This window comes from Sebastes umbrosus, chromosome 16 (genome assembly GCF_015220745.1).
Source record: "Sebastes umbrosus isolate fSebUmb1 chromosome 16, fSebUmb1.pri, whole genome shotgun sequence".
NCBI lineage: Eukaryota > Metazoa > Chordata > Actinopteri > Perciformes > Sebastidae > Sebastes > Sebastes umbrosus.
In genome coordinates this window covers 12,957,133-12,980,037 of record NC_051284.1, presented here as the reverse complement: position 1 = coordinate 12,980,037, position 22,905 = coordinate 12,957,133, and the positions used below count along the sequence as shown (strand labels likewise).

At 41.0% G+C, this 22,905-nt stretch overlaps 1 protein-coding gene across 1 annotated transcript in view; it reads left to right on the top strand.

The window, feature by feature from the left end:
* The first annotated feature begins 333 nt into the window (after window positions 1-333).
* The window catches only part of dnajc17 (DnaJ (Hsp40) homolog, subfamily C, member 17), a 40,014-nt gene continuing 17,442 nt past the window's right edge, over window positions 334-22,905 (top strand). Inside the window, exons 1-10 of the mRNA XM_037746822.1 lie at window positions 334-580; window positions 8,166-8,235; window positions 10,580-10,638; window positions 11,662-11,749; window positions 12,036-12,112; window positions 12,810-12,921; window positions 14,531-14,580; window positions 17,239-17,316; window positions 19,145-19,225; window positions 19,841-19,960. Of these exons, the coding sequence (XP_037602750.1) occupies window positions 491-580; window positions 8,166-8,235; window positions 10,580-10,638; window positions 11,662-11,749; window positions 12,036-12,112; window positions 12,810-12,921; window positions 14,531-14,580; window positions 17,239-17,316; window positions 19,145-19,225; window positions 19,841-19,960 (825 nt within the window). The 5' untranslated portion in view covers window positions 334-490. The remainder of the gene's footprint in view (window positions 581-8,165; window positions 8,236-10,579; window positions 10,639-11,661; window positions 11,750-12,035; window positions 12,113-12,809; window positions 12,922-14,530; window positions 14,581-17,238; window positions 17,317-19,144; window positions 19,226-19,840; window positions 19,961-22,905) is intronic.

Below are 22,905 nucleotides of genomic sequence, written 5' to 3'. Positions count from 1 at the left end.
TAATATTACGACTTTTTTTCTCATAAAGTTAGGACTTTTTTCTCGTAATATTATGACTTAATTCTGTAAATCTCAGATTTGTTTTCCCTCAATGTGGCCCTAATACTCCGTAGTACATTTGCTCTTTGGCCCTCACTGCATTAGACTTACATACTATATACTTAGACTATAAACTGTGTTACCTTCGTCACAATGCTCAAATGTTTTGCTGCTCCAGACAGATTGTTTTTGTCTAAAATGTCTCTTTTGATAGTAAAGGTTGCTGACCCCTGTGCTATGGTTAAAAATGCTCAAAATCTTTCTGCAGCAGCAGCAGAGCAGAAAAGCTGAACAAAAACTACATTTCCCAGGTTGCAATGCACATCCTAGTTGAAAGGTCGACACGCATGTGCCCGGAACAACAACAAACCACTGAATTTGACAAACCTTAACGTTTGCGTCTATATTTCTTATTCTTCCGTGTTGGTATTGTTGCTCGTTGTTTGCAGAAATGTCCAGAAAGGCTGGGAAGGCCAAGGATCTCCTCCAGTTGGACCTGTATGGTTTACTCGGGATTGAAAGCACTGCTACATCGAAAGAGGTGTGTACATGTGCTAACATTAGCTGTTGTCTTTACTCTACAGGCGCATTACAGACTGCAGGAGGTTGTGTTCACAGACAGTTTAGTGTAGACTGTTAAAAGCTAACTATACATGTCAAAGTAGTTGTGTTTGCACAAGGAGAGACTGTGACATTTCTGCCTGCAAGCAGGAGGCTATTTGAGCTTGCTACCATGGAGCTTGTAGAAGTGTGTGTGTTTGCATTGTGTGTGATATAAGGAGAACATCAGGAGTCTGTTGTTTCTGTAAAGAGAATGACTGCAATTCTAGGTCCAGTGAGTGAAAGCACAGGTAGCAAAAGACAGACACACACACCGGCTAATGTGATGTGCAAAGATGTGATACACATAAATGTCCACCTGGTGGCGATGTTGCATCAGTTCATAAATGGTATCATCATTCATATGAAATGGCTAATGAGGGTGGATGTAAATCCTAGAGCTGCAACTAATTTCAATCATCAATTAACCTTCCCCTTATTTTTTTTTCTGAGTGACTGATTAATCGTAACTGATTAATTGGTTTATGAAATGTCAAATTAAGTGGAAAAATGCCCAAGGAAATATCATCAAATTGCTGATTTTGTTTTGAAATTTATCTATTTTACTTTATTTCATTTTAATTCTTTGGATTGTTTAAGTATGTGTCCTCCCTTTTTCTCGGAATTCAATTGAAATTATAGTTTAAGATGAAGTCTTGTTTAGTTTTTTTGTGTTTTCTCTTTCCCCTCTTTGTTTTAAGTTGTGAAATTTTGTATAAAAACAAAGAGATAGCTGTAAAATGAAAATATAGTAGGAAAGAATGTGATGATGATTGTATAAGTTGCTGAAACTGCAATAAAAAAAATATTTTTAAATAAATTGCTGATTTTGTATGACCAATAGTCCAAAACCAAAAGATATTCAACTTACAATAATCATAATATATAATAATATAAAAAGCGGCAAATGATCACAATGGAGAAGCTAAAAAATATAGAATGTTTGGCATTTTTCTTTAAATTATTACTTAAAATAATTAATTGATTATCACAATGGATGCAAATTATTTTTTTGTCGATCGACTCATCGATTAATAATGGGTGTGACATTTATTTATGTTTTTTAGTAGGGCTGACTGGAATGCTTGGAAGCTTTGACTGCTGCCGTGGTAATTGACCTCCAAATCAGTATTTGAATGCTTTGTTTAAAAAAAAAAAAAATAATGATAATAAATAAATAAAATAAATAAATAAAATAAAAAATAAATAAATATATATATATATATAATTTTATTTTGTATATATATATATAAGTGTGTAATAATAATAATGTATAAATCCCAAAATAGCCCATGAAATAAGGAATAATCCCACATCATTATTTATATTCAACATTAATTATTATCAGTTATTCTCAGATGGATATCGTTGTTTGTTGTGTGTAGAGGTGCGCGTGTTTACAGTCGTGCGGCAGCAGCACTGAAACGGGAGAGATGGAGATAGACAGACAGAAAAACATGTCAGCCTGCCGCACCACGCCACGAAGATACCGTTGAATATTTCTCACCAAAGCTTCGTAGCCCAAAATTGGGACAGCCTTAGTTTTTAGTCTGCCAACTCAATCCACAGTATATTATTTATCTAAAACTAAACATAATGTATATGTGATCACATATAAACTTGGAGTTGTAATACGATTACATCTGATGAGGCTTGGAAAATGCTGTAATACTATGGACAGCCTATTTACAAAAGGTTACATCTGTTTGCTCACCTATGCACACTGTAAACAGAATTTTGCCTGAATGACATTTTGTGCCTGCATGGATTTTGAATCAACTCCTATACGTTTCATTTCCCAGCCCAGAGCGGTTCACCATGATGTCCTGAATCCTGCCTTTTTCCTACGACCACCTCTCCTCACAGTTTCCAGCATCTAGAATCCACAAGCCCAAAGGGAAATTAGAATTGCGGCCAAAATGAGGGAACGAAGTTAATTTCTTAATTGGATTTCAAAGTCCTGTCCTCCCCAGAGAATTATCCTGGAGGAGGTTAGCGGTTGTGGCTTGGGTAGAATTGAGACTCCAAAATGCAGAAAACTGTTTCTGTGAAGTCTGTTGATGTTTTGAGAGCGATATCAAGGGTTTGTGTGTGTGTGTAGTGCATTGGCTCCAAAAAATCAATCATGTGTGTGAAGACAGATGTCATCAGATGGGCTACTTATCCCAGTTGTTTTACCCGCTGCTACACCACCATTATCATACTTGTTGTTTATCACAGAGAGAGGGGAAGAAGCGCATCCCAGAGCCTGTTTATGTGGGCTCAGCCACAGCTTGTAAAACATTGTCTTGACGTAGAGGGATTCGCGTTTTGCATCTCCTCCTGGTTCTATTTAGCATCTTTTTCTCTTATCACTGCTGTTGACTTTCTTCTAAGCTTGGCCGGCTGATAAATGCTGGGGGATCTGGCACGTCAAGAGTCTATGATTTAATGTCTATGGATGACTGGGGTTTGCTTTACCCTTGTAGTGCGGAGGGAGGCTGTTGCTGAAGGCTATCCACCATTTAAAGAGTCATGCTCATGCATATCAGCAGGGCTTGGGTAATAATTGCCCAAGTGTGTGTTTTACCTACCACAGATTGCTTGGTGAGACAATGTCAACAGCCAAGACCACACAAACTGTCTTGTTTGGGGTTTATTCAGCTACTCAAATTGTAGTGTACCTGATGTGTTGCTGTGTATACAGAAACTACATACCTGGATGGTTTACTTCCAGACAGAGCATCAAGGATGATTGATTGCAATACACTGTCATAGCGCATTGTAAACTCATTGCTCTCAGCGAGGAGTTTCTTTTTGAGTGTCTGCTTGGTCAGGGTGGGTAGATTAAGAGTATTATTGCATCCTCTGGTGCACTGGATCACATCACTAGTGATGCAACCTGGGGTCATTGTAGGGCTGCACGGTATGAGGAAAATATGCGATATATGTGATAACGTTGTTGAATGTCGCAATTACAATATTACTTGCGATAAATTAACGGATATTAAAGTGTACTCAGTTCTGCCTTTGTGATTCTACAATACAACAAATTGCTTGTTGAATTAAAAAAAACAGGAAATTCTTTCCAACATCGTTTTATTGAACAAATTGAACAAATTGAACATTGAACAGAGAAGGCACCAATAGAAAAATAAGGATTTAACAACATTTCAAAGTGCAGTTTTCTAATGATCAAGTAAAAAAAAATCCCTGAGTGCAATATCGCAGTCTTTCTTTTGGTCATTTTGTAGAATGATAACAAAAAATGAGCTCATCTTGAACCAAGATGAGGAGATTACCTTTTAATGGAATATAGGATCATAATGAATTCATGCTGAGTTTGACAGGAGGTTTGGTCAGGTTCACAAGCACATGGAAAGTTCATCACAGTGTCTCACTGTTTCTCTTCATTACATCCAATTTTTCTTCTTACTTTCTGCTCTCCTTTTCTCTGTGTGGTCACGTCCTTTCTGCCCCTGTCCTTCTTCCTTTTCCCTGTTGTGCCTGTTATTATTTTCCCCTAGCTGATAATGTCCCGTAAATAGCAAAGCCTTGTAATTAAGGAGGATGGGCCCATGGCAGATCAGGCAGCTAATCAGCCACACAGGCTACAGGCCCTACCAGGGCTGTGCCGAGGCTGCACTAGGACCATTTTGTCAACTGTAATTGGCACCAAAGACTGGTGTAATGAAGTCAAGATGTGGGCATGCAGTTAAGACTGTGGCAGGCAGGGAGGCACAGAGAGTCTGTTTTTTCGCCGGGCACTAACCATTAGGCTACTGTTGGCCTGCTGCTGCCGAGTCTTTCCTTGATGTCTCGGTTCGTCCTCCTGCATACTGAAGCGTGGGAAATAGTTGAGATGTCCGCAATTCAGTTTGTCTTGCGTATGAGAAATGGAAAATGTGACAATCTTGAATAATTTGAATTGCAAGAGATTGAATACTAACATTACTGCTCATCTCTAAGCACAAGGGACAGCAGTTGGTTTCTGTCCAGGAGTTTCTTCTGGTTTTCTCTTCACATGGTCTCACTCGTAATTGATTCAGGAGCCAATCCTAAAAGGTCATGCTGAACTGCACAAAGATAATTGCGACAGTAATTGGCTGGATTAGTCCCGTAGGAAGATGCCACTCGATCTGAGAGCTCTTATCCACACATGTGCTAACCTCTTCAGATGTTGGGCCCACTTTGGCTTCCAGTTTGTAGGACCAAAGGGCTTCAGACTCTTCCAGCATCAATTAAGGCTTGCGTGTTACGGCATTGATGGGAGTAATCATGTATTATTTACAAAACAGCACTGGAGGCGCGGTTGAGACAAGATATCATGAAGGATGCTAGAGGGGAGTGAAACAGAAAAGAAAGGAGGAGGAGATGGAGAGAAAAGGAAGTAGGATAATTAAGTGAAATGTAGAGAAGTATGTGTTAACTGCATCTTAAACTGAACTGAACTCAGTGAGACAAAGGTGATGACGTGCAACTCCGCTGCTCTCCACCAGTACACCATCAATGATGACAGGTTGTACTTGTCAAACAGCTCAGCTGGCCAGACTTTTGTCCTGACCATGTCAAACATCTGCTATGTTTACAGCAAATGTGAGGATGTGTTTATCTTGACAGCTTGCTGCAGGTGATGATGAACATGAGAAGTAAAGCGAGTGTGAACTGGGGACACGGCATGAGCTTTGAAAGAATGAGCTCTTGGATGTTTTAGCCCCCTTTATTTCTAATCACACATACTTAACTTCACAGCTGTAAACTGTGTTACTCGGTTTTAGAAATATCAGTGTATATTTCTACCATGCTGGGCATCCATTGGTTTAACCCTTTTGAAACTTGCATGCCTGTGTGATTCATTACAGTAAGCATCAGGGTGCAGGTTTTGTCAAAATGAAGTACAGACTTTTTGTATCAATCTGCACCACCACACTGACAAAAAAAATGAAGACTTGTTCACTGTAATGGTCTACAAAGCAAGTTTTATGGATTTTATCTGAACTGATTTTCATTTTCATATGGATATTAATGGAAACCAATTGCTGGCAGAGGTTCATAAAGAAAAGTAAAAAGAAAACATAAAGAAATAAATATGTTTGGGAAATAAATACATACAAGTAGTAATGAATAAATACATTTAAAATACATTTTAAATAAATAAAAATAAATAAACAAATGTGAACGTTAATTAAAATAAATAAATGGGGAAATTAAATAGAAGAGAAGATAAACAAATTAATACAAAGGTAAATTAATAAAGAAGCAAATTTAAACAGAAATATCAATTTATGTCACATTTGATCAATTAATCAATGCCTACATTTATTTTTTTATGTAATTTATTTTTTTTATTTTTGTGGTTTATTTTTTGCTACATTTAATGACATATTTATTTATTTTTATTTTTGACAGGTTCTGTCCTCCATAGCTTGGTGCGGAAGAAAAAAACCCATCAAAATTATATATAACATCTAAAACTCTAGTCTACAGCCTATATTTGGAAATGTCATGGTCGGCATAAATGTACACAAAATTGTAGTCGAAGAACTAAAATTGTCAAAAACTGCCACACTGGTATAGTCCTTTAAAGCAGACTCTCTTTCTTTGTGTGTTGTCAAAGCACTGATAGGGCAGGAAGTTCTCCAACTGTTACCACTACCTACCATTACTTGGGATGCAGTGGCTTTCATAATGACCTTTCTTGGCTTTTTGCTTGAGGAACAGCATTTCGTTCAACTGTATGTACCTGCATGAATGACGATACATTTGAACTTGTGTTTGAATTTTCATTCCCTCTCTTTTGGGTTGGACAATGCTATGATAGCAAGCGCAGAGAAAGGAAGAGGGAGAAAGAGACCGTTGGAGGCTAAAAAGGAGAAGTAGGCTTAGGCCAACAGTAAGCATATGTGTCTGGCTCCGGTCCACAGCCTTGTGTGTCAGTCTCGATCTATAAGAAGGCTCTGTGTGCCAAGCAGCAAGACTAAATATCTCTTAATGATGCCTAGTCTCTCAAAAACCCTCTCGATGAACCGAGCTCTCATTTACTATTGGAACTCTAATGAGAAAAAGTCTGATACTGACTAAGAGAGAGAAATAGGACTTGTGACATTTAGGAGCTGTCTGGTCCACGATAAGCTCCAGAGGGTTCACTGGAGGCTTGTTGCTGTGGAGTCTTAGCTCTTGTATCGTGGACAATGGGCTTCCAGCCTAATGGGCCTAAAGTTGACTGTCATGGAGTCTCATTGGAGTTGCTAAAAACGGCTTGGACACTGATGGATTGCACCATTCTGCTCCGTTCCCTCAGAGTTGATTTCTGTTTTCCCCCCAGTAAAGTCAGCGCTGTATGTTTTGGCGTGCACTCTAGAGATAAAATTGTGCAAAACAACACATATTGCATATGCCAGAGGACCAGGCGTCCAACGCAAACGTTTCCCAGACATGAAGAAAGGAGCTCCCAAATTCTGTGGCCCGTAGCATACTGGCAGAAGATTGATTTGCGCGAAGGGGGGTATGTGAAAACATGCAGAACGTTGGCATGGCTGATTCGGATTGGTGAGAAAGTGTATGTCAGTGTGTGTGTGTGCTTGTGTCTGAGCTTGGATATACGTGGGATTTCTGTGCCAAGTCCTTAGCATGCAATGCATATATATATGAGCGTGCGTTTTTTTAGGTTGTGTGCCGAAAGCTTCAGCGCCGCACTCTACAGCCCTCCTCTGGTCTCCACGGAAAGTTTTTTCCTGCTTCCCTTCTTTCTCCAGAGGAGCAGAGATCTAATGAAAACCACCTTGTCATTAACTGGTCCCTAGAAGGACCGATGAATGGTTAACATTCCAAGCAGTGACCCAGAGTTAAAAAATCAGCTATAACTAAAACCTCACATGACATTACAATACTCCAAAGTATTGTTTAGTTTTTCCACTTTGCACTTTGGTTCTCTGAACCCCCCCAAAAGGTTTTGGCTACCTGCCTAAGATATTAATGGCGGCCTTCTCAGATTTGTTATAGACAATGGCACTCTGTTTGTGTATGTTATTGTAACGGTTTTTTTTCAAGTTTAAATAAAGATGGACTAATACTAGGCTGCAAGTCAGGCCACATTTATCTTGCACACTGGCAATGGGCCCGAGAATAGTTTGGAGTTCTTGTGCGGGTAATTCACTGTGGAGTATGTGCCGAGGTGGTTTGGTTCCATTAACAACATGTCAAAAGGACACGAAGCAGAGGATCAGCTCAGGTGTTGATTTGATCCAAACAATACAATCCCCTGATTTTTTTTTTGTATTTAAATGCAGACCACATTTCACCCCCAGTGCTTTCATGTCAGATTGTTACCATTTTGTGCCATTATTTCAATGGGACCATCATTTCTTATTCAGACTTTGGTTTTTGTGGGCCAAGGACGACAGGATAAAGATAATCGGTACTGAGAGTAAGAATTTCACTTTCACATGGCCAAAATCTGTGCATAAGTGGATGATTCGTTCTCTTTGTGTCCTAATCAACATTTTCCACTCTACATAACTTTAGGGGTTCTTCTGTTTTTCTCCTAGATCAAGAAAGCTTATCGACAGAAAGCCTTGACATGCCATCCAGACAAGAACCCGGACAACCCAAAAGCAGGTGAGTGAGCCAGTTAATGTTTTTAGACTGTACATATAGATGGATGACGCGTCTCCACTTCCTCCCACTTTACAAAAGTGAAACCAAAATATCCCAGGTACCGGAGCTGCCATCTCGAGATTTTGACGTCATTTGGAGTCAGAATCTGTGCAGTAGTGATCGGGGAGCAAAGAACGTATTTTGCTAAAAAGTGAAAGTCAATGTTTGTTCCATTGCAACATCAGCACCCAGCAGCAAAGCTATGCTTCTGCTATTTTAGACTGAAAGCGACAACCACACGCCAGTAAAACATCCACCTCCAAAGTGCCGTATAAAAGTAATGATCAAATTGACACATGTTGTATTACACCGTCTTGTGACGGTTATGGAAAGTTAAAGTTACATCTCATCCGGCTCCGCAACTACTTCACTCCGAGCAGCTGTCAATCATAATGTCTCACCCCCTTTTCAAATAACTAATTAAAACAAAACTTATCAGAAAAATTAACACTTGAACATACATCGGTGTGATAAGAACTACCTAAAATGACAGAAACCACCTTTGGGAAACATTCATTTGACATGTTCTTTGACTTTTTAGTTTGGCCCATGTCCCATCCACTAACATGGAGGAGGCAGGATTTATGAGCTATACTGCAGCCAGCCACCAGGGGGCGATTGAGATGTTTTGGCTTCACTTTTGTAGGAGCTGTCATGTCGTCCATCTTCATAAACAGTCTGTGGTTTATCTGTGTTGGTTTCTCTTTACCCTCTCCCCATTTTGAGCCACAGACGTCTTGTCAGTCACCCAGTAGAACTGAAACAAGATTTATTACTTGTTTATGCAATTTCTGCATTGTTTTCTGAAGAATTAGGGTTAATCGTCAGACCGAGCGGCCATCAAGCTCCACAACCAAAAACGAATACTCTAGCGCTCTCGGCAAGTTGTACCCTGCCAGACAGCCTAGCCACAAAACTCTGTAGGAAGTCTAAACAGCGTCTGTCTCTCCTGCCGGCTTTTCTAGCCAGACAGGACCAGCCAAACACCAGCAGCACCACCGCCATCACCACCAGCGTTTCCACACTCCATCCCTCTTTTGGCTCGAGTCCTTCCGTGGCCTGTCGCCAACCAGCATGTCAACAATTACACCGGGAAATCTCAATGTAGCTTTTTGTCGGGATGGGGGGGGAGGCACCTTGGACAAAAGACTGGTCATGAGGCATGTTTTCAAGTGAGGTTTATGTGGTTGCTGGATATTTCAGACAATTCCTGATTATGTCAAGAGAAAAAAAAACTGGGAAATTGGTTGGGTTTGGGGGGTTGAGAGGGATAATACAAAAGCAGGGGGTCGGTTTCCCAGAAATGGAAAAGAAGTGGTTTGGAGGGCCTCAACACTTGAACCCGCACATGGACAGATTCTGTCTCTATCGCACGAGAGCGGAGCAAGCCTTGGGATTTGCTGCTCCTCAAGGGAAGGTTGTACGCATGTAAAAGGTGACTTGGGGGTCATGAATCCTCACTGACTGAAGACACCCCCCCCTACGCTATTTCCTCAACCCCCCATGTTGTGACACTCTGAGCTGCCTAGTGGGCATGGCAGGTCTCTCCCAGTTGGATTTCATTCCAGTCCATTATATGCGTGTAGGTAACCTGACCACTTCTGCTGGCAGCGTGATCTCCAGAGCCTCCTGTTAGTGTGCACTGCCAGTCCCCACAGGGAGTAACTGTATCGGTCCGTTAGGCCTCCCATCAGTGAATGATTAAGCCTGGCTCGTATAGTGAAGTAGTGTGGCGGTTGTATGATGGAGAGTGGGATTGTGGTCTCCCTGTGTACATTTGTATGTGTGTGTGTGTGTGTGTGTTGGATGACAACTGGTGAGGTGGAGTCTTGCGTGGTGGTGGTGATTGCGGCAGTGGCCCCTTGAGGTGCTCAAATGGAGGGTAGATGGAGAGACCAAGGGTTTGTGTGGGAATGCACGTATGTGTCATTGGAGGAAACTGGTTTTGTGAGACTCACGCCACCTTTTTAAAGCGTAAAATGTCTCAGTTTGTCCCAGCATCAGATTGAAGATATCATATTGAGCACATAATGCCCCTTTTGTCATAAGCCCCCTGTAGATGTTCTCTTCACTTTCTTCAAGTCACATCACCTTCTTTTGTCTCTCTTCTGTTTAAGTTGCCAAATTGACAAAATTACCAGTGTTATATCTTTATGGAATTTTAGCCACGTTTTTGTTTTTTAAAGCTCATACTCCACGTGCAAAATATCAGTTCCTGAAGCAAAAGACAAAGAAGAAGTGTTTCTGCGTGTATCCAGTAGCAGAATTTTCATTACTTTTGTTTTTTCTGGTCCCTTTCTTCTAGTGGAGCTCTTCCACCAGTTGTCCCAGGCTCTCGAGGTGCTAACTGATGCTCCTGCAAAGGTAAGACAGCTGATGCCTCAACCTGTCACAAGTGTTGATGCACATTCACACATAGGAATGCACCGATCCGACTTTTTCAGTCCTGATACCGATAGCGATACCTGAGCTTTGAGTATCGGCCAATACCGAGTACCGATCTGATACCAGTGTTTAAATAATAAGCTGTATGCCTCACTGTGTGGAAGTGACTGGGATCACTCTTTTATGTGTATAAACATCAGGCTTGACTTAAACACTGCTTTCCTAACTTTGCAAAACAAAATATAACAAATAAATACATGGATATAAATTTACTGAATGATTATTTATCATTAAAATATTAAATCATGCACCAACAACTTGGTAAGAAATCTTCCAAATTAACAGGAATTACAATTAAAGTCTAAACTTTTTTTTTTTAGTGCAGCAACAACTTGGTCAAACTTAAAGGGGAACTACGTCCATTTTCAAAATTCATACATGCTATTCCTATGGTCTCATTCCTATGGTCACATGATACTGAGAGCATCCAGGGGTATGTTCTGAGAATATTGGTTTCACAACTGACAACAATACAATATAATAATGCCCATTTGGGTATAAAAAAGAAAACAAACATACTATGGGTACACAAAATCAGTCTCCCATTCATTGTCTATGGAGCTGCTCCAGACTTTATACCCTATGACATCACAAGTTTGAGACTGACTTCTCTGGTTTCTGGCTTTGAGAGAGAGCAGCTCGTGTTCACAAATATTGATTGAACTTAACTAGGCCACAGAAAATAACATATTGGAGCTCTTAATTTAGGTGGTGTTCCCCTTTTTAAAAATGAATTAAAATTCCATTATATAATGTATATAGTATATAAACATAGAATTGAATTGAATAGATCGGCCCTATTGTCACTTATATCTATATATCCTATATTGGATATAGATACCCAATCTAGCTATTTGAGTCAGTATCAGTCCGATATCGGTATCGATGCATCCCTACTCACACAGAGATATGATTCATCCTGGTGTCTAATACTGTTTTCAGGCTGCCTATGACAAGCTCTGCGCCGCCAAGAGACAAGCAGAAGAAAGAACCAGGAAGCTAGATGATAAGAGAAAGAAAATTAAGCTTGGTGAGTCCCTTTCCAAATCGTACAGCATCTCAAGGCTCTTGATTTACTGATTTATTGGTATTGTAAAGGGTTATATTAAAATCAGTTTTCTGTCATACATATTCCAGGTTTAACACAACAGCAGCTAATATTTTTTGACATGTTTTGACATCTTGGATTGTCCAGCAGGAAATTAAACAAGAGCAGCTGTTAGAACATAATCAATCTATTTAGCACGGTTTTGTCTGTTCTTGTGGAAAAGAGATACAGACACTTGAGTGTGTGTGTGTGTGTGTTACTTTGACAGATTTGGAGGCCAGAGAGCAACAAGCAGAATTTCAGAGCCAGGAGGAGGTGTTTAACACTAGATCACTCGAAGAAGAGGTAAGATAATTTATTGAAACCATATGAGAGATGACACTGCTGCACCAAACATTGCCAAAAATTTGAAATACAAATTTCACTATACTACAAGCCTCGGCGGTGTACTGGGAATAAGGTATTCCAGTGAGTCCAGGAAACTCTGAAGCACACCCAGGTGTTTTTATTCTGTTTTTCGTCAAATACTCCCTTCTGATTGAGCTGAAATCTCCCAAAGACTTGGGTCAGGAACAAAGGCTCTATCTGAGAGAGGCGTTTTTTCACTGCCATATCATAATTATCAGTAAACCCATTAGGTGATATTGCATGACTTGATGCACTTTGTTTTGAAAGCCAATGATAAATAAAAATGGTTCAAATGCTTCCAAGGTGAGTCATGGCATGTGCTTAACGTACTAAATGCATGTAAATACGTGGCCATGTGCCTCAGGGGGAAGGAGGTAACCAGTAGGTGGCACTGTTCCATTTTCTTTCTCATCTCAAGGGGTTATTGCTGAATAACTGAACTCACGAAATAAGGTGGTCTGCACACTCTCCTGGAAACACAGAAGAGCAGAAAGGGTTTCTTAGAATGGGAGAGTCGTGCAAGTGATGAATTACATCTGTGTGCAAAGAGCAAAGATGTATAATCTGCTGTCACTCAAAACCTGTATGTCGTGTTTGTTCACATTACTGTATTGTATGCGTCTGTTTCTACCAGATAGCCCGTTTGAGAGAGGAGGGATCCAGGCAGCTTGAGGAGGAACAGAGGCTCATCAGAGAGCAGATCCAGAGAGAGAGAGAAACACAGCAGCAGCAGACAGGAGGCAGAAGTATGTCCACTTCCAACATTTAACCTTGTGCAGTCTGCTCCAGTCCAGGTTAAAGGCGTAGTTCGGGTGTTTTGAAGTGGGGTTGTATAACGTACTTATCCATAGTTAGTGTATTACCTACAGTAGATGACGGTCGGCAAGCCCACCTAAAAAAAATCTATATCAGTTTAAGTGTAAACTATATTTAGAATATTTTCACCGGTTTACTTTTCCGTGAAACATCTACACAGTCTATGTTTCCGACGGGGAACTGAAGCCGTTATCTATGCTCTTGTAAAAGCAACCAGACTCCATTTAAAAAAAAGTTTTTTAACCTCACAGAACACGGGGGTTGCTATTCTATCACTGCCTCCATTGATTAGTTTGTCTGTGTTATTGTGTGACTTTGGTTAGTTCAGATTCACCAAAGTCAGACGATAACACAGACAAACTAACCGATGGAGGCAGCGGTAGACCAGCAACCCCCGTGTTCTGCCAGGTTAAATTATAGTTTTTTTCAATGGAGTCTGGTGGCTTTGGCGAGAGCATAGATGGATGCAACGGCTTCAGTTCCCCATCGGAAAGGGCTGTCTGATGGCAATATTCTAAATATAGCGTACACTTAACCTGATATTGATTTTTTTTTAAGGTTAGCCTTTCTTTTAGGTGGCTAAAATATGTTTTACTGCCGGCCCCGTCCACAGCAGTACATTGCTTTGCTTCCGTGCGCTAACTCCTGTCTGTTTTTCCAAACTGCGGGCGTGCTGACCGTCATCCACTGTAGGTAATACACGGACCAATGACAAGTACCTCATACAACCCCACTTGAAAAAACACCCAAACTATCCCTTTAACCAAACCAGTTCAGTGCAGTCTTGTTCTGCCTGGATAAATCCAGTTTGATCCAGTGAAATCATTCGACTCTCCTGAAACCCTCAGCCGAGTGAACCCCTGTATTTCCCAACCATCATACTGTCAGTCCAACCACAATAGTCACAGAGTTCTCCGTGGTTTGCCAAATATTATTCACATAATAAAACAATAACAATAAGCAAATGTACATTTGAATTAATGTTTTGCACTTTGAAGAGGTCTATTTTAGTTTCTTGGCAGTAAGACAACTTGGCAAGGTAACATAGGAATGCCCAGCACCACGCACACACACAGTTATCCATCAAACTTTTAACCTCTTGATAGTATTTTTTCGTTTTAAAGCTTCAGTGTCTCCATTCTGGAGACATGAAAAAAGTAAGAGTCTTGTAAAATAAGACTATAGAAGTGTGGGTATTTAAGGGAAGTACTGATTCTTGGCCCTAGACTTGGACCCATTTTTGTGGCTGGACAATTACTCATGCATAGTCAGCACGTCTTTTGAGTCTCTTCCATTTGCACGCAGTCAGGCCTCCCCAGCCCTCCGCTGGATCAGCGCTCTGCCTGTTCCATCTCAGTGGATCATCAGACTGTAGCTAGAGCCATACATTTACATTGTGACAGCAAACAATCGCTGTCCATTTGCCCGAGTTGACTGCTATCTTGAGTGCCACATTTCTTTCCCCAACAAAACAATTGTTTCCTTGTCTTTTCACTTCACTCGTCGTCTCATCTCCCCTCTCATGTTTGTTTTTCTCAGACTCAGGACTGGAGAGATGTTCCAAGAGCAATGTGACCCCCAAATTGAAGGTAAGGCTTTCAACTATGGGCTTTTAGTCAGGGGACGAGACTAGGAAGAGAGGTCGGTATGAGGGTTGCAGTTCTCGGAGAGTAACGCAGGAAGATGGAAAAGAGGAACAGCTCCATCTGAGTGAAAGTGCAGGCCGAACCTCAGCGGGGATTTTGATAGAACCCTAGACATTTGTAATTCATTATTTGGAGACCACATGCGCTGTCTGTCTCACCACTGAGCACACAGGCTGTTCTAAACGCCCATTCCTCCAGAGTAGGCCCGACGTCGTCAGGAGACCTGTAACTACGCCAACAGAGGGCTTATTATATTTCCTCCTGGAAACTGCCTAGCCTGTGCATATTAACAGACACTGTGGATGTTAGCTAATGTGTTTAGACATTAAATCTGCTTTTAAGATTTGATAGCCATCTAGTGTAGCAGTGTATTCTCCGACATTTGTGTATTCAGTTAGAAAAACAAACAGCAGCCGGTAAGACTGACGGTATCACAGGTCACGTTCGAGGACATGGGAACATTACTGCATAGATACAGTTACAATTCTGTGTTTTAATGGCATTCATTTTTTTCATAAAATTAATTTCTTGTGTTGTCTCTCGACTCAGAGGAGAACAGTGTTTTTTGTTTGCTTTTTACTTTCCAGTAATTATTAAGTAATAATTAAGTAATTATATCTTTAATCTGATTCAAAATGATTCTGGTATTAAAGATTAAACCTGATTTTTAGATTAAACAAATCTTTGGGATGATTAGACAATTGATGTTCAGCAAAACTATTGACTGCGTTGTGGACGTTTGCAATGAAACTGACATAAACCATTCCTTAAAACAAATCTCAGCGACATTTGACATTATGATAGATCATTTTCATTCTAGACTGATATGTTTTGATTAGGGCTGTCAATCGATTAAAATATTGAATCGTGATTAATCGCAAATGAATCACGCATTTTTTATCAATTAAAATGTACTAATTAGAGGGAAATAGTAATTAAAGGGAGATTTGTCAAGTATTTAATACTCTTATCAACATGGGAGTGGGCAAATATGCTTGCCTTATGCAAATGTATGCATATATTTATTATTGGAAATCAATTAACAACACAAAACAACGACAAATATTGTCCAGAAACCCTCACAGGTACTGCATTTAGCATAAAACAATATGCTCACATCATAACATGATAAACTGCAGCCCAACAGACAACAACAGCTGTCAGTGTGTCAGTGTGCTGACTTGACTATGACTTGCCCCAAAACTGCATGTGATTATCATAAAGTGGGCATGTCTGTAAAGGGGAGACTCGTGGGTACCCATAGAACCCATTTACATTCACATATCTTGAGGTCAGAGGTCAAGGGACCCCTTTGAAAATGGCCATGCCAGTTTTTCCTCTCCAAAAGTTAGATGCCGCTGAACCCACTAAAACCTAAAATGTTCAAGTTGTGTTAATGTATTAAAGAAATTAGTGGCGTGAATACAAATTTGCGTTAATGCGTTATCATTGCGTTAACTTTGACAGCCCTAATTTTGATATCTAGTTATAAAGATACATCAAAAGCAGAAAGAGCCCGTTGATTTGGTTCCACTAATATCTTTCCTATCTGTATAAGAGAACACAGCAGTGTGTCAGTGTTGTGGTCTAAAACCGCAGACATCACATCGTGCCAGTATTTCAACATCTTATACGAAGATTAATGGGTGAGAAGGTTATCACCAGCGGGTACAGGAGACTGCTCTTGGACGGAGAATGTACATTTTCAACCGTAATTGTTGGTAAAAGAGGCCATGAAGACATGGAAATTCCCAGAAATCCTGTTTCTTTGACAGTGAGCAGAATGCTGGAGCCGGATCAACGCTTAGTGCTTGCCATTTATAATTCTACTTTTAAGCGGTTTGTCCGGTATTGGCTGGACTCTGCTGTACTTGGTACATGGATATGAGGAGTTGCACAATATATCTTTTTTAGGAGTACGGGAAATCGCATTAGTGTTTAGTGACTGGGCTCCAAGTAAATAAAAGAATTTATGATAAATTATCTTGTTGTTTTTTGTGGAGGCTGTTAGCTGGAACTGTTCAGCTCTTATACAGAAAATAGAGATAATAGTAATACGGTAATTTCTTTAACAGCATCTACACAGTGCAATATGGCAAGCATCAACACAGAAACACTGTTACACAATCCGATAAGTTAACCACAGTCCAAGCAGAGACACAACACATCTCTCTGCCCATGACAGAGTACCTTGGGCGACCTGCTTTGGAGTCATTATTGTGTCTGGTGTTGTGCTTTATTTTGTGGAGATATGGTTAAGCAGGTGAGTCACCATGCATTCTCTGGTCCAGGAGCTCCGTGTGTTATTTTTCACCCATTTCAGCAGTCCGGCAGTCACCCGACAGTATGAGTGGAAATTGACTGCAGGTCTCACAGGTGGTGCCGGGCTGATGTTCCAAGACTTTAACAATGTCTCTTTCCCGTAGCTCCAGTCTGTGCTGATGGTTATGTAATCTGTGTGTCATCACAGCCAAGCCTACCTGGCATGCTTTTTCCTAATCAATTGTGCTCTAATGTTTAAACCTAATCATGAACTTCTTTAATTCTTGAGTCCTCAAACTAATGTAGACCTCTCCTTTCTGTCTTTCTTTCTCATTCCAGTTGAAGTGGAAGTGTAAAAAAGACGACGAGACGAATGGAGGCTACTCTCAAGACATTCTTTTCACCCTTCTACAAAAGGTACACATCCTAAAGATCCAATAAGTACCTCCACAATGTTACAGCAGAACACTTAACTTGGCTTGCCTTTAGTACTCTGTCTTTTCACACGACAGAGTAACAGTAATGTACCTTTTTTGGGTTATGTAATGTACAGGAATTTTGCATTAATGTGATGAAGTACTTTAAAATGTGAGGTATTTAATTGACTGGATTAACCAAAAACAGACATTCCCATCTGAGTAATTCATCTATGAATTGTTTCCAAGTGAAATCTTCAGGAAATTCAATACATATAAGGATATATATTGCTATCACAATATTCAAATTACATAACTAGTATAACGACAGAATCTCTTTATCCTCGCTGTACCAAAGCAGAGCTCCACGGCAACAAACGTGCCTGCAGAGTCCGGCCGTATTCGAGGTCTGCATGACATCAGCGCCGTAGATTGTTTTATTCTTCCCCTTAAACAAGGCCCATTAAGTTTTGTTGCAGTGAAAGTGCTGAGGGCAATGTTGTAGTGCCCTTTTAAAGCCATGCACGCCATTGTTTGTGCCCCTCTTACCAGGTGATTAAGCGGTGCCGAGGGAGGCATTAGGAAATGTGCTCTTCTCATGCAACACAGTACCACCTTACGCCACGATTGGTCACAAGGGCTTTTTGGTGGGGCATATGTTGGCCTGAAACGAGGATAGGGCAAGTGTCACTGACGTCAAGCTGTCCGGAAAAAGGCGTCTGAATTTCTCCTCTGCACGAACTCAATCAATATGGTTCCAGGCAGGAGGGCTGTGGAAAAAAGTGTTGTTCTCTTTTTTAAATTCTTAAGCGAAGTGAATACATGTTAGGGGAAAGATTTTGTTTGAGATGGCAAGCTCCAATGAGTGACAGTTAATGGTTTGGGCAAGTCGAAATAGCCACCGCTGTGTGGGAAAGTATAGTACGTGTATACTTGTGCTTATGCGTACGTGTGCGGACTTGTGTACTTTGGCCGCGTTAAACATGTTAAGATATTTATATTCTGCGAAACATAGGCCTTTTGAGAGTCTCCTTTGTCACTGTTGGCTCGCTCCAGTGTCCTTTCGTAGACATTAGCATTCCTGGACTTTCCCGTTCCCAGAAAGCTACATTTCCACAGGATGAGATGGTCACGTCCATCCTCCTCTTTGCTCCCAAAGCCCTGCTTTAGGCGGGGAGATAAGGTCTCAGTTAGAAGTGATAAAAACCCTGAGGAATTAAAAAAAAAACCTTTGCTCTACTAATGGCTGCCTTTGATAGGGATCAGGTTTTTTCTCCCCTGCTAAGATGTGTTTCTAGCCTTTCCTCCTCTTCGATCCATCTCTCTCAGACAGAGATCAGGGAATGTCCGAGGTGCTCTTTGCCCTGCTCCCCCTTTTGGCCAAACTTTCCTCCCTTTTCTGATTTGTGGCAGCTAGTTGGATGAGAGCCACGTCTAATTTCAGCTTTCATGCAAAAAATATAGCTTATCAGATGTTTTCATTGCACAAGGAGTAACTAAAATGACCCAATATTGCTTCTTGTCTCTTTTGAGAGATGTCTCACTTTTGTACATGATGTTCTCCTTTGCAGTATTACTAGCTCCGTCCCAAAAATACAAACCCTATCATTAGAGATTAAGGTTTGATAACCAAACACATATTGAATCCTAACTTTTATTCCAGAAGTCTGTTATATTCACCCTGTGTTTTCAGTTCTCCAGCCTGCATATGCTTTGTGTTTTCATAGTTCTGGGGTTGTGCTGTGAAAGGAAATACTAATTTGAATGTTCTGCATCTCTCCTCTGCCTCCATTTGACATGTCTTTTATTCTCCCATTTCTTACCTCCAGTACGGGGATGTTTCGAATGTGATTGTCTCGAGTAAGAAGAGAGGAAGCGCTGTGGTTGAATTTGCAACCGTGAGAGCAGCTGTAAGTACCTAACTCTTCCCCGGTCACTGTCCTCATTGTGTTTGTTCTCTAATGGAAATGTTTTCCGAAGCACACATTTTGCATAGAGACACATTTGTTTGCCGCTCACTTGCCTTGAAGTCCCCGGTCACCTGCTGAGTTTGATTATGACTAAGAATGACACCTGTCATAGACGGCCCGGCCTCGGGACAGTTTCTGCAACCTAAACCATTGGACGGAAGGACTTCATTGTTCCACACTGTCTGGATCCTCAGGCCCGTTGTCGCGGTGGTGTTCTCTTTTTTGTGTTGTGGTTTCCTCTCCACAACGTGTGGTTTCCCTCCAGAGAACATGTCTGCCAGTCTACAGGGATCTGGGCACAGGTTCTGTGGTCTCTGCATGCCCTTCTCCAGGTCTCAGTCTCGCTCTGGGAGTTGGCCCAGTTACAATCCACCGTTGTCCTTGTCTACATATGTTTTTCATATTTATATAACACCCAGGTGTTAAGATGGAGACATACAACACCATTTTTTACAGCTTTCAGGACAGTGAGAATGTTTTCTTTTGTCCTATATAATAAAATACTGGCAGAGAAACCACCCGAAGTTCCACTCATAGACTATTTTGTGTTTTTAGGAGCTGGCAGCTAAGAATGAAAGTGGCCGGAGTGAAAACCCCTTGAAGATTTCGTGGCTCGAAGGACAGCCCGAGGTCATTGCTCCAGCATCTCAACCTGGCCAGTTCATGTCTTCACAGGTACCAAAATAATGCATTGTTGTAATTCCGTCCCTCTCATAAAAGCATGTCGGGCTTATGTTACAAAATCTTCCCATGCACACAGCTTCCAACACAAATACAATTGCCTAAACACTGTCCCACAAAGACAAGTATGTAAACCTTGTGAGGTTTTTATTTTCGTATCAGCGGTGCAAATATTACCCCAGCGCTTGCACTCCCTCTCGTCTGGTCTAGAACAATGTGTTTGGTTAAATGGGCCTCAGTTTATTTGCTTTGGAGTGGTGAGGCGCTGGCCCGGCACCGGCCAAAAGCCCCTGGTCGGCCACTCATTAACGTGCTGGACCTGGGAGACCCCAGGAATGCTGCACTTCACATAGCAACGCAGAAGAAGCTGGGTGCAGTAATGGTAGCCTGGCACGTGAGACTGACTAAACGCCCGCATTTGTGCCAAGTAAGCCTGTGTCTCTGTACTGCTATTGATAATCACAGTAGTCCGTGCTGCAATCTCAACTTTTTTAATTGATCTTGCACGCCTAATATTTAGTCTTTTGCTGCCAGCCCACATGCACACACCAAAGGCACATTAACTCCTTTCCTGTCCAAGGATAATCTCATTTTAGCTACATCCACTGGGAATCTGGGAAGTTTTTCTTTCTTGTCATTAGATTAGTATGAAGTAATGTTCTCTTCCCCCCACTGTGTCCATTTCACTTCCCCTATGTTGTGATCATTACCTGTGAGGGATTGCAGATCAGTAGACTCTCTCCGTCTCAGACCCCCTTGTCAAGGCTAGCATGTGAGACTCGACCTGCACACTGGGACTTGTCACACTAATCTCTTTAAATGTTATTATGGTAACCCGGTTTGCCTTTCAGATATCCAAAGCTGATTGCTTCATCTTTTTTTTTTTTTTTTTTGTCCTGCACCTATGGGTAATTTTCGCATTAGCCCTCAGCGAGAATACTTCTTGCTAAAGAGGCCCCACATGACATAATGTAGATATTAGTAATGTTGTTCCACATCTGGCCTGGGGTCAGTGGACATGGGGGGCCATTTGAGAGAGAGAGAGATAGAGGTAATAAGCTCTATCTGAAACCTAAAAAATCAGATTCCTCCCCTGTCGTCCATCCCGCCATAGCAACCCCACACCGGCCAGCTGCAATCACATAGGATGACTTGCTTCTTTAACCCCATCAATCCAAACATAGCGCTCAGAGAGTCAGGGTCTCACTACAGGGAGCTCGGAGACACAGACGTATGACTTCAGCCTCAGCTTCAGTTCCAGCTCTGTTGGGCTTACTAAATGAATCTGGGGGCCTAATAGAGAGGAGGAGGGAGGGGGCACAAATTCCCCTTGAAGACCCCCCCTCAGGGTCCAGATACCTTGAACGTTACTAACTATACCATGATGTGTTAGATTTTCACGGCTCTCACAGAGAAACTGTTGGCTCTGTTTTTGTTCTGCTCGTCCAGAAAGCAGATATGACATGATTTATAAGCCCCCCCCCCACCCCCCCCCCCCCCCCCCCCCCCACACTGCGTTCACCTAGCTTTACTCACCATGGATATTAAACATTTCAAAATAGGGAAGGGCCACGTCTTCCACACCGTGTGGAATTGCTCCCCATGCTCCTGACTTAATTTAGACCCCCTCTTTTGGGAAAGGATCCAGTTTCATTTCCAGACTGTTATTTGTTGTGTCTTCACCCTTTGACATAATAAACGTTCATAGTGGGAGATTGGGAAATGGGTATGTGTATGAAAGAAGCCTTTCTTTTAGCATCGTGATGTGGGCATTTTGCAAAAATCAGTGAATTCTGAATGAGTCATGGTGCCTGACTAAACCTGAAGAAAAGATAATGAACAGTTGATTATCGTGGTGTGTAATCTGCTAACAAACAGTGGTGGGCTCAGATGCTGTACGTGTAACTGCAGTGTTGTAAATGGCCGTTGCATCAAAATCTGATTTCACACGATTTCACAGTCTGACTAATGATTCATATCTCACCTTCCAGACTGTCTCGGGTATATGCAATCACTATCTGACCATTTGTTTTGTCTTTGCCAGACATAATGTTTTGTGTCTCCAGAGAGATGGGACACCATCATTAATCACTGCCTGTGTCTTGATTCGTGGTTTATTGCGTAGTTCGACATACCACATTATTTAACATGAATCTATCGTAAAGGATTTTGAATTTGAGCTTTCACTACGCCTGCTTCTTCCATCTAGAGCCGGAGAGCCATCGCAGGCTTGTCACGACACAAACCAGATGCGGCAGATCAGCTATTCTGGGATTGTTTTTCCAGCCCGCCGGTTTGCGAGTGCTCGAAAAGTGCACTCTCACTTAAAATAGCCCCTGCGTCTGGAAGAGATGCACTGTATGTTACCATGCTTTTGGCAAAGTCGACCCCGGCATGACCCCCCTCTCTGAGTGGAGATAAGGGACTTCTAAGAGGAAAACCAGCAGGCTTCTGTATTTTGATATGATCAGACCCAAAAGAAGTACATTATATTATTATTATTGGTTAGTACCTTCAGTGGTGGAAGAAGTACTCATATCTTTTACGTAAGTAAAAGTAGTAATACCACAGCGTAGAAATGCATTCAAAACCTTACTTAAGTAAAAGTACAAAAATATTAGCATTAAAATATACTTAAAGTACATAAAGTAAAAGTACTCATTATGCAGATGGACCCATATCAGAATAATGTTTATTATATTATTGGATTATAATTATTGATGCATTAATGTGTACATTACTTTAGTGTTGCAGCTGGTAAAGGTGGGTCTTATTTTTTAATATATATATACATTTTTTAAAAATTCTTTTATATACTGTATATACTATATACTGGGAATTTCCCCCGGAGATCAATAAAGTTTTATATTAACTTATAATAATACATCATAATTATTTGTTGATTACATTTTGTATTAATTATCTGAATCTGCTAAATA